The 25,927-nt window shown below is 40.5% G+C and overlaps 1 protein-coding gene across 1 annotated transcript in view; it reads left to right on the forward strand.

Annotated features, from left to right (window-relative positions):
* SYNE2 (spectrin repeat containing nuclear envelope protein 2) overlaps nucleotides 1-25,927 on the forward strand; it is a 254,062-nt gene that overhangs the window by 15,937 nt on the left and 212,198 nt on the right. The window contains 9 exon segments of the mRNA XM_023743920.1: nucleotides 6,012-6,073; nucleotides 7,548-7,643; nucleotides 7,731-7,808; nucleotides 7,897-7,989; nucleotides 10,320-10,501; nucleotides 14,615-14,811; nucleotides 18,106-18,206; nucleotides 21,815-21,916; nucleotides 25,193-25,330. Coding sequence (XP_023599688.1) covers nucleotides 6,012-6,073; nucleotides 7,548-7,643; nucleotides 7,731-7,808; nucleotides 7,897-7,989; nucleotides 10,320-10,501; nucleotides 14,615-14,811; nucleotides 18,106-18,206; nucleotides 21,815-21,916; nucleotides 25,193-25,330 — 1,049 coding nt within the window.

Here is a 25,927-nt window from a genome sequence, read left to right on the forward strand (position 1 = left end):
TACAGATAAGACTGAGGCACATTGCTAGTAAGTGGTTGATACAGGATCAAACCCAGATAGTCTGGCTCTAGACCCAGTGCTGTTAACCTTGCCAGTGATTACAAGTTGAGGCAAGTCCGAAATACGGGGCAGAAATCCATGATTTTATGAAAGCAAATAACGAAGACACATTGACTTAGGTTTGCTTCAGGATGCAACATGAGCTGAGACCTAAGCAAAAGGAGAAGTTAACTAGGTGAAGGGAGGGTGGGAAGGGTGGTACAAATGGTTGTGGCAGAGGGAACATAGCTTGTAAAGGCCTTGAGAGAAGGTAGAGTGACCGGAGTCGAGGGTTCCGGGGAGAGTGGTGTGTGCTGAGGCCGGTGTGATGCTTCTGTGTGGACCACGCAAGACCTAAAGGTTGTTAGGGATTTTGCTCTTGATCCAGAGCAGAGAGAACCATGAAGGGATGGGAAGGATAATATGTTCATATTTATTGGTTGAAATAGAAAACAGATTGAAGGGGGTGGGGAAGACCTAGTTGGCCATGGAAGTGGCCCAGGACAGAGCGGATGGTGGGTTGGGCAGGAGGGCTGTGGGAGCAGAGAGGTGTAGAGGAGGAAGTGGATATCAGCGTTGTGGAGGCAAGTTTGGCAGGATTTGGTGCTAGGCTGTACTTGGGGATGATAAACGATGGTGGTGTCGAATCCTTGAGATAGAACCATGAGAGAGGACGGTTTAGGGAGTGGTAGGGAAGTAGAGTTTGATTTTAGCCCTGGAATGCTGAGTTTGGCAATATGGATTCTCTGGGGGAAATATGTAAAATAAAAGGATTTAGAGGTTGCATACTGTGTTTTTCAAATTATATTAGCTAGGACTTACCTTCTAAATCACTTTTCTGGTTCAGTAAACTGGATCTCAGTCTTGGTATCACGGTATTTATTTTTCTTGCTTGCTTGCTTGTTTGCTCAGGGTTGGTTGCAAAAAATTGTATCGTAAATTGTCCTCCTGCCTTCTCGGTTAGTTAATAGTCTCCTGTAGTTAAATAACAGGCCTTTTCCTGTTTATTCTTCAAGTATTTTAGGCTGTGTGTGTGTGTGTGCGCACCTGCATGATTTTATTCCCTTATTTTGTTTTTTCATTTATTTCTGTTTATCATCATCTCCATGAGAAACAATAAAAGAGGTGGCCTTTTTTCTTTTAGTTCCCTTTCTTCTTCAGCTTCTTTGGAATGGCTGTTGGAGCACATATCTAAAATGGGTAGCATTATCCTCTGAATTTAGTTATCCTTACCATTGTCTGTCCAGCTAACAATGAGTTGGCAGTAGTGTTTTAGGGAATGGCAACAGGGTCTCATTAGTATGTACTCTTTTATTCATGACATTTTATTAGTTAAAGAAAGAAATTGCCCAGGAGTTGTTTAAACAAGGATTAGGGTAGGACATAGGCCAAGTAACTGTTGCCAATACATTCTTCTCCACCATACAAGAACAAGTCAGTTTGATCCTCCACACTTCTAATATTTACTAATCTTTGAATCGGCAAACATTTATTTAGTATCTCTTCTCTACTTGGCATTGTGCTAAGGGGAAGCAAAAACGCCAAAACATAAATGTTTAAGGTTCATACATGAGTAGGAGAGAAATCCCATGCAGGTATGTGACTATAGTACATGAGCAGCCAGTGGTAATTACCATAGATAGAAACAAAGTGTTGGGCTGTACACATAGCTACCGTTTAATAAAAACACAGAGAGAATAACAGTAAACATACTATTTTTACAACTTGCTCTTTTCTACTTAATATATCCACATCAGTGCATATATATCGACTTTGTTCTTTTTACTGGCTAGAGTTTTTCGTTCTTAACATGCTTAATCTAGAAGGTTGCACAGGAAACTGTTAATTAATGTCTCTGTGGGAAAAAAGAGAGGCATGGGGAAGGTTAAGACCAACTTTTAATTTCTCTTACTGTTTGAAAAAATGTTTTATGAGCATTATGTATTACTTTCTAATACATATATATATATATATATATACACACACACACACACTAGAGGCCTGGTGCACAAAAATTTGTGCACTCTGGGGGGGGGGGAGGGGGGGGTCCCTCAGCCCAGCCTGTGCCCTCTCGCAGTCTGGGACCCCTCAGGAGATAATGACCTGCTGGCTTAGGCCTGCTCCCGGGTGGCAGAGGGCAGGCCCAATCCCTAGGTGCAGCCCCTGGTCGGGCTCAGAGCAGGGCTGATTGGGGAGTTGGGGCGCCACCCCCTGTCATGCACAGAGCAGGGCGGATCGGGAGGTTGCGATGCCACCCCCTGTCATGCACAGAGCAGGGCGGATCGGGAGGTTGCGATGCCACCCCTAGTCATGCTCAGGGTAGGGCCGATTGGGGGGTTGGGGCACCGCCCCCTGTCACACTCAAGGCAGGGTCGATGGGGAGGTTGCGGTGCCACCCCGTCACTCACAGAGCAGGGCCCATCAGGGGGGCTGGGGCTCCGTACCCTGTCTTGCAAAGAGCAGGGACCATCAGGGGGTTGGGGAGCTCCCCCCTGTCACTCACAGAGTAGGGCCAATAGGGCACCACCCCCTGTCACACACAGAGCAGGGTGGATCAGGGGGTTGGGGCGCCGCCCTCTATCACCCACAGAGCAGGGCCGATGGGGAGATTATGGCTCTACCCCGTCACACACAGAGCAGGGCCCGTGGGGGGCGGTTGGGGCGCCACCCTCTATCACCCACAGAGCAGGGCCGATCAGGGGGTTGGGGCGCCGCCACTGTCACACTCAGGGCAGGGCCGATGGGGAGGTTATGGCTCTCCTACTAGAGGCCTGGTGCATGAAATTCGTGCATGGGGGGTGTCCCTCAGCCTGGCCTGCACCTTCTCCAATCTGGGACCCCTTGGGGGATGTCCGACTCCCTGGGATCAGGCCTAAACTGGCAGTCAGACATCCCTCTCACAATCTGGGACCGCTGGCTGCTAACTGCTCATCTGACTGCCTGCCTGATCCCTCCTAACCGCCTCTGCCTCGGCCCCGCCACCGTGGCTTTGTCCGGAAGACATCTGGCCTAATTAGCATATTACCCTTTTATTAGTATAGATATTGACTTATATAAAAGAAGTATGTATGTCTATCATTTTACTTTTTTATTCAAGCCCAGAGGTTTCCACTTTCTCCTGCCTCCCTAATCTGTCACCAGTCTATTTCATAAATCCCACTTACATCTCCTCTTTTGATTGTAATGTTAAAGTAAGGTGCAAAACTGCCATTCCCCAAGCATTATCTCAGTCTGTTGAGATTTTGCTTCCCAGCAGTTGTCGACAAGTGGCTCAAATAAACTGACAAAAGTTCTTCGCAGGTTAGAATGTTTCTTAAGTTGATATTCCTTTCCCAGCTGTGTGGCCTGGTGACTATGAGGGGTCAAATCTTGATCAACTGCGAATGAGGGTCAGTAGTTTAAGAAGGCCGTGAGAAGGGAGATAAACTCAGCTACCTCTGCGTTTTGAGCAGAAGGGTGGTGACATTTTTGCGGTCCAGTGTTGCTATATTTATCTGGTGTCCTTGGGGCCCTGGGCCCTGGTCCCTGTGCTATCTCAGGAGGTATTTTAGTTTGGCTAGAGAAATATGATATGAGTCAATAAAGGATAGGAGTAGAGCAGTCATGGGAGATGAGTCAGAAAAAAGTAAGTTGGAGTCAAATTACGAATGACCTAGAATGTTAGGCTAAGAATTAATAACTTATTCAATAAGAATTAGGAAGTGATCACAGACTTTAATGAGAGTGAAAGGTCAAAGGACTAAATCTGGGCCGCGTGCAGTAAACCTGTTATCAATAACCTAATAATAGAAAGGGAAGAAGAGAAACTCCTGGATAGAAGGAGGGTGTAAAGCTTCTTCAGGGACCCTATGCAGTAAGGAACATTCTTGTAGAAGCTGCATCATAATAACACATCGTTCCGTGTTTAAGTGACAACGTCAACTAGTGATTCTCATGCCTGGGTAACTACTTGTGAACTCTTACTGCTTGGGGAGACGACTGGCGTCAACATCTCAGATGCGCTTCTGTGAAACTGGACCTTTCTGGACCCAGTAGCCATGGTAGTTTTATAATGAGCTTTGTAATGAACTTAAAATTCATACTCTTTAATGACACTTAACTCAGTGTTTTCATTTAAGTTCCCTCCCAGCTAACAATAGGAGTTGCCAGCTCACAAAAGGCAGATTGAATAAGAACAGAGTCAGGGATTAACTGTATTTTTATGGTAATGGCACCTAGAGAAAATCTTTGCCTTCCATGCCTCATTTCTCAAATTCAGTCAGATATTTTCTAAGAATGATTATGAAGGATATTTATATGGGCCCAAGTAAAATTCACCTAGTATATTTCCCTACATTATATGTATTTTATATTTGTCTTAAAAATGGGATATAGAATATCTCATTCTCTATTTCTTGGCATTTTAAGAAACTCATCGTTATAATAGATTTTGTTATTTCCTTCCTTCCCTCCTTCTCTCCCTCCCTTCTCCCTCCCTTCCTTCCTTCCTTCCTTCCTTCCTTCCTTCCTCCCTCCCTCCCTTCCTTCCTTCCTTCCTTCCTTTCTTCTTTTCTCTGCTCCTAATAACTGCTGACTAAAAGGTTCTATACTTTGCATGCCATTTTAAGAAGAGTTTTATTATTTTATTAGAAAGTAATCCTGGAAATTAAAAAATAAAATCCAACCATTGAAAAAACGCTCTCTCATTTAAATTAAGATGCTTTAAAGTATGTGGCTCTCAACTATTTTTTCCCCCAGTGGATCAGACTTTGAAAAAGAACAAAAGGTTACTTATTAGGGGAGCTATTTGGCTGTGGTTCTTGCTGGATTAATACTGCTTTTCAGGGATAAGCCAGTATGAAAATGAGAGAAGTGCGTCAAGGGTAAATGAAGCGGCACATTCAGGGCCACTTAATTGAGCTGCTACAAAGGTGTTTAATTGTACCTGGGACATCTTTGTTTGCCATTAGCAAAGGGCCCTTGTTGCCTTTGAAGGGTTCTTATTTCCAGGATGACGAGGCGTTATGTTTGGACAATGAGTTAGTTAAAAGCCCCGAGTTTCCTTTCTAAACCCTTTCCTGGAGGTTTCATTAGTGCACTGTTTCCTTTGCGAACTGGAACGTACCGGGCGGGGATTCGATCTGACTGCGCCTCTTAGTGTTTTTTTCCCTTGTTTCCATTAGATTTTAATCAAATTAGGACAGGAATAACTTAGGGTTTCCATTGGAAACATTTTTATTTATTTTATTATTTAAAAAATATGTCTTTATTGATTTCAGAGAGGAAGGGAGAGGGAGAGAAAGATCGAAACATCAGTGATGAGAGAGAATCATTGATCAGCTGCCTCCTGCACGCCCCTTACTGGGGATCAAGCCCACAACCGGGGCATGTGCCCTTGACCGGAATTGAACCTGGAGCCCTTCAGTCCACAGGCTGACACTCTATACACTGAGCCAAACCAGCTAGCGCTAACATTTTGAATTATCGGACAAAATTGTGGTATTTGTAATTCGCTTATTAAGTGAAATTTATAAAGAACAGAAATAACTCTGAAAAGCCTAAACTATCCAGTTGGTTTGTCAGAACTGAATTCAGTCCAGCTAACCATTATTGAGCACTCTACAAGCTATAAGTCACTGGGCTATCACTAATTTAAATTGGTAATACAGAAAAAATGAAATGGGGTTAGAAAGAAAAAAAGAGATCCAATGAGGCAAAGTACAGTTTTAATATCTAATCAGTCACTATGCTTCCTAAACAATTGCAGACACCCTACAATTCCATTTACTCAGATTCTCTTCTGTCCTCAACCTGAAGTCTCATCGGATTTTATAAAAATGTGAGAACTCAAATTAGTGTCCTACCAACTATCTCAGTCTATTACAACCGTGTTAGTGCTAGATGGAAATTTGTAAGGGAAAATGAAGCTCTGATATGTTCAAATGGTTTCTGGGCTTCTTGTTTGATAACTGCTGTTGTCCTTTTTGAAATAGCTGAGCAGGAAGACACTCAGAAGAGAACCTTCACCTGCTGGATAAACTCGCAGTTGGCAAAGGTGAGGGAAAAAATTCAGCTCTGCATTTATGTGAATTACTTCTCCTACTCTGTCAGTTTGGGTCCCAAAAATGGCATTGGTGACATGTAAAAGGCTGAAAGAATGTGTTGAATGTCACCTTGATCTTGTTTTCACATATGTGTTATTCTTTCCTAACACACAAAAAAGGCGCACTTTAAGGAAATGAGAGAAGGTGCTATAAAAATATTTGAAGCAACAACAAATCTGTTATCAAATGAAATGAAAATAATTATGATTCATATAAATTGAGTGCTATGTTATTCAAATGTACTGATGCTCCTTGACTTACAGGGTTTTGTCCTAACGAACCCATTACCAGATGAAAATATTGTGTCAAAAATTAATACACACCTAACCTACCAAACATCATAGCCTGCCTAGCCCACTTTATTATCTATCTATTTATTTCTCACATGAAGATATTGATTTTAGAGAGGAAGTTGGGGGCGGGGAGAGAAAGGAACATTGATGTGAGAGAGAAATATTGATTATCTCCCTTACATGACCTGGCCAGGGATCAAACCCACAACCTGGGTATGTGCCTTGACCGGGAATCGAACCCACCGCCTTTCAGTGTACGGGATGATGCTCCAAGCAACGGAGCCACACTGGCCAGGGCGTCTAGCCCACTTTAAATGTGCTTAGAATACTGACATTCACCTTCAGTTGGGCAAAGTCATCTAACACAAGGAATGCACTGTGTAGTGTCAGTTGTTTACCTTCCTGATCGCATAGCTGACTGGGAGCTGTGACTGCCGCTGTCCAGCATCAGGAGAGAGTTTCATACCGCATATGGCTAGTTGGGAGAAGATCAAAAGTCTAAATCTGACATTCGGTTTCTACTGAATGTGTCTCAGAGATAGTGTTATTCCTCTTTGCAGAGCAAGGAAGAAAAGGCACAGAGAACTAAGGTCCCAGAGCTTAAAAGTGATGGTGCTGGGATACAAATTCCAGGCAGAGTGGACCCAGAGGCCTTGATCTTAATCACTGGGCTGTTCTGTCTCTCAGAGATGCCAAGTGCCTGGAATGGCCTACAAACAAAAATGAATGAGCCTCTTCTCACAGGCTGCCGGTCCCAACACCATGCTCCTAATTCTAAAAAGGGTAAATTCATAAACAGGTTACTCTGGAAATGTAACCCGCTTCCCAAGTGGGTCACCGTTGGCTGACTGTAAAGGTCTTGAATGCCACCTCTACGCAGTTGTTAAGCGCTCAGTGGAAGCTGAAAAGAGTGTTTGTGACTAGAAATTTGCCACAAGATAACTCAAGTTCCCCGCTTTTCTTATCATGTTTTGATAGGGAACTTCCTGTGTTCTCTGTCTCTGTTGATTAAGAAGAATATCACTACCGATCCCTAGCGTTTGCAAAGACACGGTGCATATTTATGAGATTCTTACAGGTACTGTGTTTTTGGACCGAAGTGTGAGATGATTTTTCTTGTGACCTTTTGCAGCACACTCCTCCCTCAGTTATATCCGACCTATTCACAGACATTCAAAAGGGCCATGTCCTCCTGGACCTCTTAGAAGTACTCTCAGGACAGCAGTTGGTAAGCTCTTCAAGTGACATTAAGGAACTTTTGTTGACTTTTAAAATAAAACATTTCTGAGTCATATATTTTGCTTGAATTTCATAGCCTCGAGATAAAGGATCTAATACATTCCAGTGTAGACTCAATATAGAACATGCCCTGACATTCCTAAAAAGCCGATCGGTGAGTATGAATTTCACTTGGAGACTCATTGGAGAGGTTAATACTGTGGAATATTTTCTCCTTTTCATCTGCCTTTTTTCTTTCCCAGATTAAGCTCATCAATATTCACGTTGCTGATATTATAGAGGGAAACCCATCCATTATTCTTGGCCTGATTTGGATAATAATACTGCACTTTCATGTAAGTAGTTCGACGATACGAAAATTATTTCTGTTCTAATCACCACGATATGAAATCAGTGTAATGCAATGAGGGTGGTTTGATGCCAGATTCAGTCCTGAGCTTCCTCCAGAACTAGGACACCGGGAAACCTTGCCGGGTAGAAAACAGATAGCAGCCCTTTTGCCATTTATGTTCTTTTTCAATTGAAAATTGAAAGCTGTGTTATCGATGAGATCAGCACCAGTCTGAATAGACCTGTCATGGTAAATTATTGCTCATTATCCTTTATTTCCTTTGGTAGGAAAGAGAGTAGAAAGCTCCTGGAGTAAATGCTTGAAAACGAACCCACTAAACTTTGTAAAATCTCCCTCTTGTTGAAGACCTTTGTCCAGACTAATAATCCTGCACCATCCAGTTCTGTCGCAAGACTAACTCATAGATGTATTTCATTCTACAAATACTAGTATTTTTGAGCACCAACTATGTGCTAGTTTTTGTGCTGAGACACCAAGAAAACAACTGTGAATAAGACAGTGAGAGTCCTGGCTTTCTGACACTTACTCTTTCAGGTTTGGGGCTCTGAATTAGTGCAGGTTTTCTAGAAAGTTCCAGGATTACTTTAAAAATAACTTAAAATTTTGTTGTGGGTAACAAATGCTTATTTTAGAAAATAACATGACTTATATAACATTTAAAACATGTGAAATGAGACAGCACTTCTGGATACCTACATTTGTAGTTATTATAGAATAATATGCATGAGGATGATGAAAAGTAAATTTAGGATTGTGGTTTTCTCCCTCTCGGAAATGAAATTGGAGAGAGAAAGACAGAAGGCTTAAAGTGTAGCTGTGTTGTATTTCTTTAAAAAATGTGAGACAAATGTGATAAAATGTTAAAATTTGATAATTCATAGACATTTATATGATTTCTTCATACTTTCCACAGTATTTGAAATATAATTTAAAATGTCAGTATAGATAATAAAAAGAGAAAAAATATCTTTAATTCCACTACTCATAGTAACCACTCTGAGTAATTTATTGTACAGTCTTCATGATATATGCAGCAATAATTAATATATATATTCATATATGTATAGGGTATGCTAAAAAATGTATATATACTTTAACAGCTGATAGCTCAATTTTGAAAATGAAGTGTATTTTAATAAACACTGCCTTTATAATTACTCAAAGTATGTGTATACATTTTTTGGGACACCCTACAAATCTTTAAAAAATAAGGTCATACTCTTCATATTTTTCAACCTGTTCTAATTAACACCCTTCTGAACTTATACATTTCTTAATGGAAGCATGGTATTCTATTTTAAAGTACGTATTTCATTAATGGGCAGTCAGAATGCTCATATTTTTGTGTGTGATTGTAAGCAATTCCAAAAAGACTACCCTTATGATAAAACTTTTGCATACAATCTTAATTATTTCCATGGGCCAAATTCCTAGAAGTGGAATTGCTGGGCAATAAGGTTTGCAAAACTAAAGCTTTAACTTCATATAAAGGGAAGTATAAGTGATTTCTCTTGCATACACCAGATCCTCTTTTGTGTGTGACTTATTTCGCTTAACATCTTGGCTGTGAGATTCATGCTTTTGAAGCATGTACTGTTGATGGACATGTCTTTTGTTGCCAGTTTTTAGCTGTTATGAATAAAGCTGCTAGGAACATTCTTGCGTAGGCCCTTTAGTGGCATAAGCCCTCATTTCTGTTGCATGTACTATTCCAGGAATGGAGCCCTGGCCCCTAGGGCAAGTGATCGTCAGCTTTAGTAGGTGCTGCCAAATAGTTTTTCAGACTTGTTCTCATTCATAGTGTCGCCATAATCCTAATACTTGGGATTAAATTTTTATTTTAGCTATGCTGTTGTGTGTAATGACTTATAGAGTGTTAAAATATATTCTGGATATGTTGTTGGGTATATATAAGCTGCAAATCTCTGACTCTGTGGCTTGCCTTTTTAATCTTTCAATGAACAGACATTCATAATTTCAATGTAGTTCAAATTTATCAACTTTTTTTTTGTGACTGGTGCTTTTAAAAATATATATTTTTATTGATTTCAGAGAGGAAGAGAGAGGGAGAGAGAGACAGAAACATCAATGATGAGAGAGAATCATTGATTGGCTGCCTCCTGCATGCCCTCTACTGGGGATCAAGATCACAACCCAGGCATGTGTCCTGACTGGGAATTGAATCGTGACCTCCTGGTTCCTAGGTCTACGCTCAACCACCGAGCCACGCCAGCTGGGCTTGGCTGAAGGTTTTGCCTCCATGCTGCTAGCTTATGCTCCTGTGTACGTTAACTATAATTATGTCTTCCTTAGATTGAGGAACTTGCCCAGACTCTTTCTTGCAATTCCAATCAACCTTCCCTGGACGATGTGAGTGTGGCTGAGTCATCTCCTACCTCAAGTCCTCCTGTGAAGAAATGCTCCAAAGCCCAAAAAAGGTGGCAGATGTCTGCAAAGAAAGCTCTTCTCTTGTGGGCTCAGGAGCAGTGTGCCACGTAAGTAGTTGGCTACGACCAGAGGAGACACTCAGGACCGTTGTACCCACCAACACAGAGTTGCTGACCTCTAGGTTTGAAATTCAGGCCAACTGGTGTAACACTACCGAACGCTTCCCTCTCATAACACTACCTGCTTCCTCTCATAGTGTGTTTTCCAAATGTGGAAGTCCACGAGCTCAGCCACCCCTGGTTTTGAGGACCAGAAGGTGGTATCATCTGGGTAACTTCACCTCACTCCCATCCACATGTGGAGGTGGCCTCTGTGCAGTTAAAGTGCTCTTCCAATATCCTTGTCTTTGGGCACAATTCCCCTGTGCATTGGGAAGGTGGACTTAGACTCCAAAAGTTTTACCACAGTAGGAGCTCTTTAAAAGTCAAGACTATGTCTTAATTGACTGTGCTTCCTTAGAACTTAAGCATAATGCAGCGGTTCTCAACCTGTGGGTCGCGACCCCTTTGGCGGTCGAACGACCCTTTCACAGGGGTCGCCTAAGACCATCCTGCATATCAGATATTTACATTACGATTCATAACAGTAGCAACATTACAGTTATGAAGTAGCAACGAAAATAATTTTATGGTTGGGTCACAACATGAGGAACTGTATTTAAAGGGCCAGAAGGTTGAGAACCACTGGCATAATGTGAGTTCATGGTAATGCTCCATAAATGTGCGCTGAGTGGGTGAATGAACAAATAAGCAAATAAGTAACCAATTTATAAAATTACCCCCTGGAACTGTATATGACTACATTAAAAGACCACAGTTCCCATTGTTTAGAAACTCAGAGCTCAGGAAACAAAGAGACAAGAGAGTGTATGTTTTTAAAAAGTAGGGATGATGAAGGGAAGTTAGTGCTCATAATTTTGTTGTTGTTGTTGTTTTTACACACAAAGAAAATTGTTTTCTGCTCTTGGGAGACATTTGCTTTTTCATTTTAACTAACTGCTGGGATGGAGTTTGAGAGAAATGAAGAATTAGGATGCAGGAGAACTCACCAGGAGAAGAGCTGGGGAGTTCCTTGTCACATCATAGCATTGTCTGCATAAATAGAGGCATAAATGTGTTGCTAATAAGCCCTTTCAGAGAATGCGGGCTTCTGAGTAACTCCTTCCTAATGAAAGACGGAGATGTTAATTTCTGCCTTCAGCTTTACCTCTGTTCTGTGAGGCACCCAAGCATGCATATCTTATAGGTTATAAATATTAATCAAACTTTTTCTTGAACCTCCCAGAGACCAGTTTACTTTAGTTTTCTAAAATTTTTAAATCCCAAATATAGTATGTGGGGAAAAGCATTATTGCATCCTACTCAGATTTGTTTCATTTATGGATAAATGAAATTCAAAGTTCACGAATTTTACCACAGTTTATCTTTTCCCCGTGTCCTTCCTTATTTTTCAACTATAGAATTTATGCTAAATTTATTAAGATGTAATAATTAATTCTTAAGTAATTCATAAGGAGTCTGTTCTACTTTTGGCCATCCTTGGTGGTATTTTTAGCTAACATTTATTTCAATGTTCTGTGATTCTCTAGCACTCACATGTATGACTGTGCTGTAAGAAACATGTATCTTCCTATTTCTGAAGATCACTCGGGCCCCCATTTGAGACTTCTAAATGAGCCCCTATCCTTCCAGTCACCTTGGAGCCTGACCCCTGCCCTCTCTAAGGCCTGGCGGCAACATGTTCTTTGTGGCATTGGTTTCTGCTCCTCAGTGCAGAGCTGACCTCATAGCCTGGTGCTTTATTCAGCACAGAGCGGGTGCTGGCCCTCAGCACGCTGAAGGTGGCCTGGCCCTGCCCCCAGCCCCAGCCCCTGTCTCTTTAGCTGTCAATTCAGTCCAGTCTCTAAGCGCACACTCGGAAGCCGAATACCTGGGTTTGAGTCATGGCTCCCAGCACTTCTGACTGGTGACTGAAGACACTTTGTGTTTGAGTTTCCTCACTCATAAAATGTGGGCAATACTCACTGACTTCATAGGGTTATTAAGTGTGTTATAATAATTCTTTTTTTGACAGCATTTGGAACAATTTCTGGACACAGTAGGGACCACATAGGCATTTGTTAAATAAGACAAAAATCACTGACTACCATGTAATTTCACGTTCATAATTTAGGCTTTGTTTCTTAAGGAAAGCCCAGGTCATCTGAAGCAGACTGTTTCTTGAGTAGCTTTTACGATTTGATTTATACTTTAAATTAGCCCATTGAATTTCCTTGTGTTTTTTATAGGATACTAAAGGAAACTATAGTTGTTCTGGAATTTTTCCTATACTTTGTAGGCAACTGTACTCTTTTATAATATCTTCATCTCTCGTCAAATACTGAATAACGGTTCCCTTGTCAGATACACATTAGTGACTGATGGAATGATTTGAAATATATATAGTAAGCATCTTTCTATACCAGCTACCGTTTGTGGGGTGACTCTACCATGACGGACAAGAAAGACAAGCTCTTGCTCTCAAGGGGCTTGCACCCTAGTGGGGGGAGCAGGTGAATAAATACAATTACAGTTGGCGATAAGGTTGGGAAGGACTTATGATGAATGGGAGTGTCAAGGGTAGGAAGAGGGTCGCATGTATCTTAGGTGGGTATAGAGCACTTTTCTGAGGAGGAGACCTTTGAGCTGGGCTTGCAGGAGAAGGCTTCAGGTGTACGAAGGTCTGGGAGAAAGCTGGCTAGTAGCAGAAGGACTAAAAAGAGCATGACTATGGGGATGTAAAGTACAGCACAGGAAATATAGTCAGAAACATGTAATACCTATGTATGGTGCCAGGTGGGTACTGGAAACATGGAGGGGAACACTTTGTAAAGTATCTGATTGTCTAAGCACTATTCTGTACACGTCAAAGTAATACAACATAATATTAAATGTAAACTGTAATTGCAAAAAATTTTTTTAAATAAACATTGATCAGATGTCATCCTTCTCCCCCCAAAAAAGAAGAATGTAACTATAGAAAAGCAGGATGAGGCCAGTATGACTGCAACATTGCAAGAGAGGGGAGATATTGAGGGGGGAGAATTAAACGGGGCAAAATCTTGTAAGTCTTTGTGGGCCAGAGTGAGAAATGTTATTTTAAATACACTAACAAGCTACAAAGTTGTTCCCCCCCCCAATTTGTTATTGTGATAAAGTATACATAATATAAAATTTACCATTTTAAGTACGTAGTTTAATGGCATTAAGTACATCCATATTGTTGTGCAACCAAGACCACTATCCAGCTCCAAACTTCTTCCATCCTGCTAAACTAAAGCTCTGTGATCTATTACACAACTTCCCATTTCTCCCTCCCCTCAACCTCCGGCAACCAGTGGTCTACTTTTCCAATCCGTGAATTTCACTATTCTAGGTGCCTTCAATGAATAGAACCATAAAGTATTTGTCCTTTTGTGGCTGGCTTATTTCACTCAGCATAACACCTTCAGAGTTTATTCATGTTGTAGCACGTATCAGAATGTCCTTCCTTTTTAGGGCTGAATAATATCCCATTGCATGTATACACCACGTTTTGTTCAGCCCTTCACCTGTGATGACCAGTGTGAAGCAGAGGAGTGACAAGGCTCTGTATCCGATGAGCTACGGGCCATTATTGGTCTGGCACAGTATATCATTTAGTTTGTTCCAATGAGAGATAAATTTTCCCCAAGTGAAAGGAACTTAACTGTATGTAGAGATTCTAAGTCAGTCTCGAGCCAACAGATTGTTGAATGAGGAACATTAAACTGAGTGAGTATCATTGTCGCGTGAAGGCTTTGAGACACACAGATTTCAGTGTCCTCCCACCCCGAGCTGATTCCGTAGGTCTGGGGCGGGGCCTGAGAATTAGTATTTCTAGCACTTGCAGCCTTGGTGCTGCTGCTGCTACTGCTGGTCCCGGGGTCACACTTAGAGAACCGATGTTCTTTAGTAACGTGAGCCTCATCAAACTTGCCATTTTACTTTAATTTGACCACAAGATTAAAATAAAATATTTTCCCAGGATGATTTATGATTTGAGTCACTCAGATTTGTTTTAATTACTATTGAAGAGAGTGGGGTGCGTTGACATATTTTTTTCAATAGTATATGTCATGTTTTTTTGTCCTTTTGTGATAGGTCTGAGTCTGTCAGTGTGACGGATTTTAAGTCAAGCTGGAGAAATGGGATGGCTTTTTTGGCCGTCATTCATGCCTTGCGACCAGACCTCATTGACATGAAGAGTGTGAAGCAGAGATCCAACAAAGACAATCTGAGAGAGGCCTTCAGAATCGCAGAACGAGAATTAAAAATCCCCCAACTGTTGGAACCAGAAGGTAAAGACGCTTTTTTCTTTTTAAAACCATGTCCAGTGTGACGTTGATTTGAAGATGCTAATACCCTTATATAAGCAAACAGAACAGCATTGTCTTTTAGTCCTGGAAAGTTGAACTTAAACTCTTTGTTAAATTTCATGAAATTAAGAATTTCTACCAGTTAGTTAACTTCAGTTATGCTTTGCTTCCTCTCTCTCTGTACTGTACTCTTTACAGGGACGTCTCCATGTGCAGCTCACACTTAGGACAGTTATGTTCATCTTCCTTGAATTCTTTGGAATTCTTCTGCACAGGAGGTGTGTCTGTTCTCCATTTGTTTATTTATTCAGCCCTTTATTTATGTCAGTATGGACTCATGGATATTTCATATTTTGGGTTGTATTCAATACCACTTTATTGCTCAAATTAAAAGAAATTTTTTTTAAAGCTCAAAGTTTTGGCCAGTGGGAGCTCTTTCAATTGGCTGCTGTACTCTTTTGACAAATCTCCACCAATGTGGCATTTGCTTGTGTGTTTTGGGGCATGGCCTCACTTTTTGGCACTATAATCCTCCAGGATTATCTTGTATATTTCCTTTCCCAGTCCTGGGGCCATTTCTCCAATGAGCCCTGGTTCCTTTTGCTGGAGAATGGTATGAGAAACCAAGATCAGGTTGCTATATGTGCTCATTCTTATGGGTACGTAGCCTTTTTGGACTGCATTTGTTTTCAGGAGTTGAATTAGGTGATATTTCTAAGTTCACAATGATTCCATTCTTGTCTTTATGAGGTTTGTCATTAGTCTGGTCCCATGTTGCTTGTTATTAATTCTTCTTATGTTAACTTTTCCTTTCTTTGCTTCTTCCCCCTCCCCTTTTTTTGTCTTTTCTCTTTCCTTTTTGGCTTTTCATTATCCTTAAATTTTCTCCATGCTTTGTTCTATTCCCTATTTCTTATTACTATTTTTTTAATGCTTCTTGCATATTTAAAAATATTTTATTGAATTTCCTGGGGTGACATCCTATATAATAAAAGCCTAATATACTAGGTGTCTGACCGTTTGTTCAACCAGTCGCTATGATGCACACTGACCATCAGGGGGTAGATGCTCTGACTGGTAAGTTAGCTTGCTGCTGGGGTCTGGCCAATCGGGACTGGGTGAGACAGGCTGGACATGCCTTGGAGCCCTCCCGCGGTCCCTCCCTGGCCCTGTTCGTGCATTGGTGGGGTCCCTCGGCCTGGCTTGCACCTCTTGCAATCCACAGGCCAGGCCGAGGGACCCCACTATGCACTGGGCCTCTAGTTGGTTAATAAAATTATATTGGTTTCAGGTATACATTCTATAATGCACCATCTGTATATTGTATTGTGTGTTCAGTACCCAAAGTCATGTATTTTGATTCTGCAAATCTATATTATTAGTATAAAATACTTTGTTGTTAAAATAACTAGGCAACCAATGGAATAGATTATATAATTAAAAACATATTTCCATTCTATGAATGATTGCCCATAATTCATTTTAAATATCTTAAATAATAGATAAAAAATGTGAAATACATCATGATTATTTATGCAAACCAATACCATAGTCATATGGATAAGGGAATTATCTTTTGACATAATTTTGTTAAAGCGTTTAATGATTATGCATAGCTTCATATAATGAGAATTTTAAAAAATCCTAGTTAAGCCAGTATCATTATTTTATGTATCTCTTTATTATATTTACATTTTCTTCATTAAAAGATAGAATGACTCACTCTTAGGGGTTCTTCCTTTTATGAAACCCCACCCCAGCTTTATTGTTACCTTTATATGCCTACTGCCTAGGATTTTATTATTTGTGTATAAATTAGATTTTCTTGCTCCTTTAGCTGGCTTAGGGCACTCGTTGGGTCCATGCAGAGTGTGTAGTACTCCCAACCATAAGCTCCTTGAGGGGAAGATTTCTTAAGGCATCTCGATCTACTCAACTGTCTGTAATCTGCTTGATGATTGATTAAAGGGATGAAACATAAGGCCCCTAAGCTGTACAGTAGTCCCTCTTTGTGACTTGCATTTGTTGGATCTCTATAAATATTTTTTGAATTAAGTTTAACTGAATTAATAAACAGAAGATTCTTTTCCCCAATAATTTTCATTGGTTGTTTTGGGAACATCCCAAAATTATGTGTATATTTTGTTTGACATATTATAATCCCTTTTTGTGATTTTTGTGATCTACCTAATTTATTATATGTCTGGGAAAGTTCTACAGCTAAGGAATTTATAATATTTTTATAAACTTTGTTTAATTCAGCATTTTCTAAATTTATTTCATCGTGGACTCTGTCAATGAAGCACCAAACTTGGCCCATAGAAGGCTCTCAGTGAATATATTTGTTCCATGAATGAACGAATAATAACATGTGGATGTCTTCTTAAAAAATATGTCTTTATTGATTATAGAGAGAGGAAGGGAGGGAGTGAGGGATAGAAGCATCAGTGATGAGCGAGAATAATTGATCAGCTGCATCCTGCATACCCTCTATTGGGGATTGAGCCTGCAACCCGGGCATGTGCCCTGATCGGGAATCGAACTGCGAGCTCCTGATTCATGGGTCAATGCTCAGTCACTGAGCCACACCAGCCAGGCTCTTGTGGATGTGTTGAAAATACGTCCTTTCATGTAATATGTATTTTTGGGAAAGTTTACTGAATACATGCTGAGACCAGTGTGTCAGGAAAGGATTCCAGTTGCTTTATGTTCCTACACTCCTGGGGGAGTTTCTGTACTGTGTCTCTGGAAAGTGGAAGGCTTTCTTTTCTCCTTTCCACCCTCCCTCACTACTTACGCTCCCATCCATACAACATGCATAGTAGTCATTGAGGCTGTGCATGCACTGCTGCCAGGAGTCAGCTGAGCTCTGTTTGACTCTAGACCAGCCGTGGGCAAACTACGGCCCGCGGGCCGGATCCAGCCCGTTTGAAATGAATAAAACTAAAAAAAAAAAAGACCGTACCCTTTTATGTAATGATTTTTACTTTGAATTTATATTAGTTCACACAAACACTCCATCCATGCTTTTGTTCCGGCCCTCCGGTCCAGTTTAAGAACCCATTGTGGCCCTCGAGTCAAAAAGTTTGCCCACCCCTGCTCTAGACGTAAGTCCTTAGCCACTGCTGTCTTGGAGCAAGGGCGAGTGGCCAGAGATGGCATGGCTGGTTGACTACTTTGGTTCATTTCAAGGCTGTTTATGGCATAGCCTGTTCTTGAGTGTTAATAACAGTGAACGCCATCTATAGCTAAGTGATAGTGTGGCATACCTTGCAGATGTGGATGTTGTCGATCCCGATGAAAAGTCAATCATGACCTATGTGGCGCAGTTTCTACAGTATTCAAAGGATGCACCTGGGACTGGAGATAAAGCTCAGGTATGTCTTTATAAGTACAAATCAAGCTCATTTTTGTCATACCCTACTAATGGTTTAATTTTTTAAATTGACGTTAAATTTGCATATTGAACTTAAATGTTCAGTTTTGAGTTTTGACAAATCTATATACCTACATAAACCATACTCCAATCATAATGTAACACATTTCCGTGACCCAGAATGTTCCATTGTCTCTCTTTCCTGTCTGTAGTCTGCACCCCAGGCAACCAGTATTCCAATTTCTTTCACTGTAGAGTAGTTTTGCCAGTGTTTTTTTTTTTTTTTCCCACTCATATATGGAGTTGAATGAACAAACTGAACTATCAAGCTAAATAGAGACAGACTCATAGACAGAGAGCAGGAAGACAGATCTGGGGTAGGGTCGGGTTGAGGGATTGAGCAAAAAAGAAAAAAAAAGAGAGAGAACTCATGGACATGGACAACAGTGTGGTGATTTGGGGGGAGGAGGGTGTGGGTGGGGGTGGAAGAGGACATAGAGGGGATAAATGGTGGTGGAAAAAATAGAGTTTATTTGAACCAGACTGATGACATATCTCAGGAAGTAAGATCTCAAATGCTCTTACCTGTTCTTTTTTTTTAGTTAAAAGTGGTAATTTATTAAACGGTGATGAATTGCCTAAAACAGCTTTAGATAGGCACTATATAGTACATATTAAGTTAGCAGGCTTTTTAAAAATTCTAGCACTATCAAGTTTTTGTCTATTGTAATTTTTAACAGTTTTATTGAGATACAATTTACATATCATAAAATTAAACCATGTAAAATTTATAATTCAGTGATTTTTAGTATATTGAAATAGTTGTGCAACCCTCACTATAGTCTAATTTTCCCATATTTCTTTTCTTTTTCTTTTTTTAATCCTCACCCGAGGATATTTTTTTCATTGATTTCTAGAGAGAGGAAGCGGGGGGGGGGGGGGGGGGGAACATCAGCATGAGAGAGACACATTGATTGGTTGCCTCCCACAAATGTCCCTGCTAGGGCTTGGGAACCTGTAACTGAGGTACATGCCCTTGACTGGGATCGAACCCGTGACCCTTCGGTCTGTGGGCCAACATTTTAAGCATTGAGCAGGGCTATATATCTATTTTACCTGTTTCTTATTTTAATATAAATGGAATTACATAATTTTATAATTATATAAGAATTAAAGCATTGCATTCTACTCTTAATCCTTGCTTGTTGAGATAGTGTTGAAATACAGTTAGATTGCCATTTAATTATTTACTTTTTTCCGTTGACTTTTTAAACACAATGTTTTTGGTGAAATTTCATAAAAATCACTGAGCTGAAAATATACACTTATTCTGCTTCTGTGAAGATAAATTAGTGCTGTGAACTTGGTAAATGTTTGAATATTATTTTATCATTTTAAAAAACTACTTTCTCAGCAGTTTACAAGTCGTTTACAGCTAGTCATATTATTGCATTTTATTTGACAAATTTTGGCCTATGTTTTTCCATCTGTTATGTTGAGGCACCAAGTGGCTTGTTGCTGATTCTGGAGGAGAGACTCAAGCTGAGACTCGGGTTTATAATACAGTTCACTCATTTCTGACCTGCTGAGAAGCTATCCTTTTCTAATTAATTTTCATATTAAAAAATAAAATTAAAAATTCAATCACCCATGAAACTTGATGCAAAAATATACAGAAAGTACCCTTTTTTTTTTACTTTATATAGAAAATACTCTTAATAGGAAACAAAAGCAAATGAAAGTTAAAGGAGAATGGAAATAAGATGTAGCTTCTTTTGCTTTTTCCTTCTTCCAGTAAAATTTGCTCCCAAAGTAGACAAGTTTACCAGCTAAGCAAGAATCTAAGGAAAAATGATTGTTTCTCACTTCCTTAGGATAGCAAAACCAAGTCCTTTAGTAGTGTTATTTTTAGGATATGTAAAATATTCAAGGTATTTTTGATGTCAGCGTGTTTGATAAATGTGGGCATCTCTTGAATTAACCCATATTTACCCATATTTAGATGTATTGTGTCGGGGCATAAGAAATGTTTCCTCCCACCTTCTAATTTCTTCTGGCCGGGCTAATGCTCACACAGCCTGAGACGGATTAACAGGAGGAAATGTCCAACATGCATTACTGATGTACCTGCGGGGGTGCCATAAGAATATGAGGCCCAGAGCCTCATTGGACAGTTGAGGTTTATTGGTCATTCTGGACAAAGGAGAGGGAGGCAGGGGTCTGGGATTTTAAAGGCAATTTATGGGATGATGTAAAAGAGCAAACATGTGGTAAACAAATTCTTGCTGGGCCACCCAGGAACAGTGGGATCCAGGGTGGAGTCTAGCAAACAGGCTTTGCTAGATTTTTCCCGTCGGCTCCATTTACTGTACATTATTGTTTCCAGAGAGTCAAACTCCCCCGTCGTCGGTGGGAGCGAGGTTCTTGTGATAGCTTCAGAAAATGAATTTCCTGAGATTCACACGGGAGGATGAGATGTGGAAAAAGGCTTCATTTGTTTGCAGTTATGTTCCTCGGCTTCCAGAGTCCCATGCCCTTTAAGCCAGTGCAGCTGGGGTTCCAACAAAGCCAAAAGCACGGCCAATGTTTAATCCATGGTGCAGCCACGCATGGTTCACCATTCACGCTAATTAAAGCCCATTAGTCCATTAGTGGGGTATCCCATGTGGGCGCAGGAGAGCACATTTCTCTGCAACACCAGTCAGGAGCCCAGTGCCTGAGAGAGAGAGTGGTTCCTTTGTCTCAAAGTTTAAATATTTAGGTTTCACGTCCTTGCAGTGGCAATGCCTGTTCTGGCCGCCGTCTCTCTCAGGTGTGATTGGCTGGCACTCAGACCTTACTGGCATGTGTCTATCTGGTCTTCGCTTTCCTCCTTTAAACACGAAGGCGGCGCTTCCTTCCTTTAAACAATTTTTTCCCCTATCTGTATTCTTTTAGGCAAGTAAGGGGGCGGTCAAAGGTTCTTTCTGAATCTTGTTCCTTAATAACCAGCTTAAAATCAATACGCCATTAGGCACATTTTTGGGTGGGAAAAGTTTGGTTCCCCTCAATTGGAAGCCAGTATTCTGAAATGCCTGCTTTAAATAAGTAACTTAGAATAATGTTCTGCAAACTTGAAGAACAATGGAAATGTATAAGCCAAAAAAAAAGAAAAAAAGTGGGGGGCTTGCTTGCCCTGTTTTTTTTTTTTGTTTTTTTTTTACCATATTATCTTCAGATGCTAGTTTCCCTCTTAAAATGTAAGGTGTTATATTAACAAGCAAAACTGCTCTTTGGCACAATGAGTCACTGGTGTGTAATGACTACATTATTTCACTAATATTTGAAGTCATTAAGATGTAGAGGCATCGATCGGACTGTTGAGCCTCGGAGGGAAGGTAGGAGAGGGTGGGGGTAAGGGGGAGAGATCAACCAAAGGACTTATATGCAAGCATATAGGCCTAACCAATGGACATGGACAACAGGGGGTTGAGGGTAAGAGTGGGGGAGGGGGATAGGGGGTAATGTGGGGATAAGGACACATATGTAATAACTTAATCAATAAAAAAATCAAAAAAAATCAAGTGTATTTAGGATAGAATTTTAAATGCGTGCATGTGTGAATTTCAGGGGACAATGAAAGATGTTATGGTCTGGTTAACGCAACAAGAGAAAAAACTACAGAAGATGCTAAAGGACTCAGAAAATGAGACCTACTGTAAAAAGTATGAAGTAAGTATGGCTTCTTTTTAAAAAAATGTATTAACTCATTTCATTCTCATCAGAAGGTAGGACTATGACTAATGCCAAGTAGGACTTTAAAGGGTAATTGATTTGCAGTTTACACTTATGGAAGAGTGGGGTGTTTTCAGAAAAAGCCTTTCAGAATGAACTATTTAACAACTTTTAGGACTGAATTCTAAGACTTGCAAATTTTAATGTGCATGTTAATCACCTGAGGGATCTTGTTAAAATGCAGGTTCAAATTTAGTAGATCTTGGGCAGGGCCTGAGATTTGCATTTCTAAGGAGCTCCCAGGTTGAGCTGCTGCTGCTGCTGCTACTGTTGCTGTTGGTGGTTCTAAGAGCACTTTGACTAGCAAGGTTTTAGAGCAAGTATGTCAGACTCGCTGCCTGAGGGCTGCATGTGGCCCACAATGAATATTTTTGTGGCCCAGCCAATATAATAGTATTTAAGAAACATTTTAATAAAAATTTCGTAGCTTAATTTTTACAGTATCCTGTTATGCATAATCTCTATGTATAAAAGGCTAAGTGTCTGTCAGTCCGACCGGTAGCTATGATGCACACTGACCACCAGGGGGCAGACACTCAATATAGGAGCTGCTCTGATGCACACTGGCCATTTAAAAATAAACAGAAACACAGACCTAGCACTGACAAACCAACACTGGACTTCCTCCAAATGGGATACAGGCCCCGTCACCACCCCGGAGCGACACCCCACCAAATCACAGCCAAAGCTGCCAAGACCCCAAGGCGCAAAATGCGGCCCACAGCCCAGCCCAGCCCGGAAACAGTGGCTATGGGCGCCGGGTAATGACATCACATAGCTACGCCCGGCTTCCTCTCCCTAGCGACTAGCCTCCTTGGAGTTTCTTCAGTCCAGGATCCCAACTTGCTTTATAACCAGATGCAAACATTTCACACTTTAACCAAATGTCTGTGAAGTGTTTTCATGTGCCTCATCTCATTTGATTCTCACAGAAGTCCTGGAGTAGGTAGATAGGAGACTTGGTAGAATCCTATTTCCTTTTCATTAGCAAGACGCAAATAGCAATATTAAAATATTTCTTCTAATTAATTTCCTTTCCATGTGCACGAATCTGTGCAATGGGACACTAGTTATTAATAACGAACTACAACGTTCGCTAGTGACTGATTATTATAATCGTGTTGCATTCATTTCCCTTACATGCCTTATGCGTAAGCACACCATTTCTCTCTACTGATACTAGCAGTGAATATTTTAGCAGCCAATTGCCATGTCATTTGTCTTGGACTGACTTGTTTGGTGTGAGCAGCAGGAAATATTTCGCTTTAGGAGAACAAGAAAAACAGGTTTATTTGTGTTATGCTTATTAACTTGTGCAGTTATTCAGTGTCTGGTAAGTTAATGTTCACGAAAAAATATTAATTTTTATTAAAGTGTTCTATTATTTTATGTTAACGATTACTCATTTATTTCAGCCCTTGTATTCAGCATGTCTCTATCAAAATAAATCTACATTTCTATCAAAATTGAAGCTTTTGTTTTTTTTGCGGCCCACATAAACTTAAACTTTGTTTATTTGGCCCATGTTAGCCTTTGATTTTGACATGCTTGTTTTAGAGCAAAGATAGGCAAACTGTGGTCTGTAGACCCCACCACCTATTTCTGTAAATACAGTGTTATTGGAATATCGCCATGCCCCATTAAAGGATTGTCTGTGGCTGCTTTCACGCTGTAACCCCAGAGTAGAATAGTAGCTACTGAGACCATTGGTCCATAAAGCCCAAGATATTTACTATCTTGCCTCTACAGTAAAAGTTTTATAATTCCTGGTCTAGAACAGACCATAATTTTCAGAGAGAGTATTGAATGAAAGAAAAATCAGGAAATTGGGAATGGGGCCATCACAGCATTACTAACAGGAGCCAAAGTCAAGGTTTCGAAGTCCTGTTTCTTAGAATCCACTGTCCATGTAGCTCTGTCCTCCCTGATTCTCCATCCTGAATGAGGTGGAGATGCTCTCATCTCCCTGAACAGCTCATGGCGCCTCTGGGCCTCCATTTCCCTGTCCGTTAGAGAGGAAGTTGGATGAGTCCAGCCTTTCCCACAGTAACATTCAGTGGATCGTGTGGCTTGCCCAGCACACCATCCTTTCTGGTTTGGAGCCATTGGGGAAGGAAGGGATCAGATATTCTCACTTTCCTTTCATCTGAACTGTGTAGACTTCTTGTGCTTCTTCCCTCTTCCCTCTGGTCTGCTACATTTTTCATTGACAGGATGCTCAGCGTCCGGTGAAGTGCCTGGCTCTCATATATGTTTTTGGATTTAGTAATGTGCCACCAATTCAGGTTTCTTAACTAAAAGGGGTTATGAAGTTAATAATTATCAGAAAGAATTAAAATATTTTAATCCTTCACTTTGCTCGTAAAATTTAATTAAAAATGCTACTAATAATGATGGATAATGTTTTAAATTAAATTCTATGGAATTGATGACTCTTGCACACGACTATTTCACACAAATCGAACCAAGAAAAGTTTTATTTGTTAACATTTTGAGGTCAGAGACAAAGTATTTTCTAAGGTCTGTATAAGATGACTTGAGAAGAATTGGCTCAAGCTTAGTTAATTATAAACTCCTCAAAAACCATTTAAAGATAAGTTTTTATTTATTTTAGAGAGAGAGAGAAAGGGAGAGGGAGAGAGAGAGCAAAACATTGATGAGAGAAGAAACGTCGATTGGCTGCTTCTTGCATGCCCCCTCCTGGGACTGAGTCTGCAACCTAGGCATGTGTCCTGACCAGGAATGGAACCAGTGACCTCTTGGTGCATGGGATGATGCTCTCCCAACTGAGCTACACCAACCAGGGCTCAAAACCATTTATACATGGTGACTGCTGTCATATAATTCTCACTTTCTCTTACTGTTATTTTGTTGTGAACACATGTTTGGGAAGGACAAACAAACTCACATTTTCCATGTGCCATCCTAACTTGTCCTCCAGAACTGAGGCTCCTTGCTTCTCTATTCTAGTACAAATCCAACAGTACTGATGTGAGACCAGTCTGTGACCTAGGTCCCTATGACGGCACCTGACTTATCCGGGGTACTGAAGAAAGAAACTGGATCAGTGAGAGGATCCTGAATTTAGGGAATTTTACCTTTATCTGAGTAAAAACTTAAATATAACCTATAGCCATGGACCTTTCAGTTACAGTTGACATTTTGTAAACCGATTCGAACATTTCAGTCTTTAAAATATTCTTCTAATTGTAGAGTCTGCTGTCCTTTTTGGAGTCCTTCAGTGAAGGAAAAAAACCTGTTTTGGACATCCTGTCGATGAAAGGGAATCTGGATGAGCTGAATGAAGATCAGTTGCAGTTGAGAAAAGCCTGGGATGGCCTCAACTACCAGGTTGCTATGTTATGTTAATTAGAGGAACATTTTCATTGGACAACTTTGTTGGAAGAGAACTTTAGATTGCCGTGAGGAATTCTATAAAATACAGGATAGATGCTTCAGCAGAAAGTTGGGAGAGTGCTCTTAATATTTTCTCCATGGTCTCATTTGGGTATCGGTTGATTTTTAAGTAGGAATTTATAGTATTCTACTTAGAAAAAAATCGCATGCTTATCAAGTTCTTACACTCCATCAATTCTTGGCTTGCCTCGGTAGATTAGCCACATTCTGATTCACTTGCAGCTTCCTCTCCACCATGGACCAGTGTCATGCGTCACTATCAATAGAAGCTCAAAGGGGGTTGGTATAAACCCAGAGAGAATATGTAAGGATGAATGTGTGTATGTGTGGCTGAATATATCTGTGTGATTTCAGTCTGTATTATGGCCCAGGATATGGCGCATATTGGTGCACATATTATTTGCACTTGAAATGAACATGTATTTTGTAAGTTATTGGATATAGTGTTCTAAAAATATAAATTAAGGTGATTGATAGTGTTTAGATTATCTGGTCTTGACTGACATTTTGTCCAGTTCTATCGGTTGAATC

Source organism: Myotis lucifugus, unplaced genomic scaffold, assembly GCF_000147115.1.
Source record: "Myotis lucifugus unplaced genomic scaffold, Myoluc2.0 scaffold_419, whole genome shotgun sequence".
Lineage (NCBI taxonomy): Eukaryota > Metazoa > Chordata > Mammalia > Chiroptera > Vespertilionidae > Myotis > Myotis lucifugus.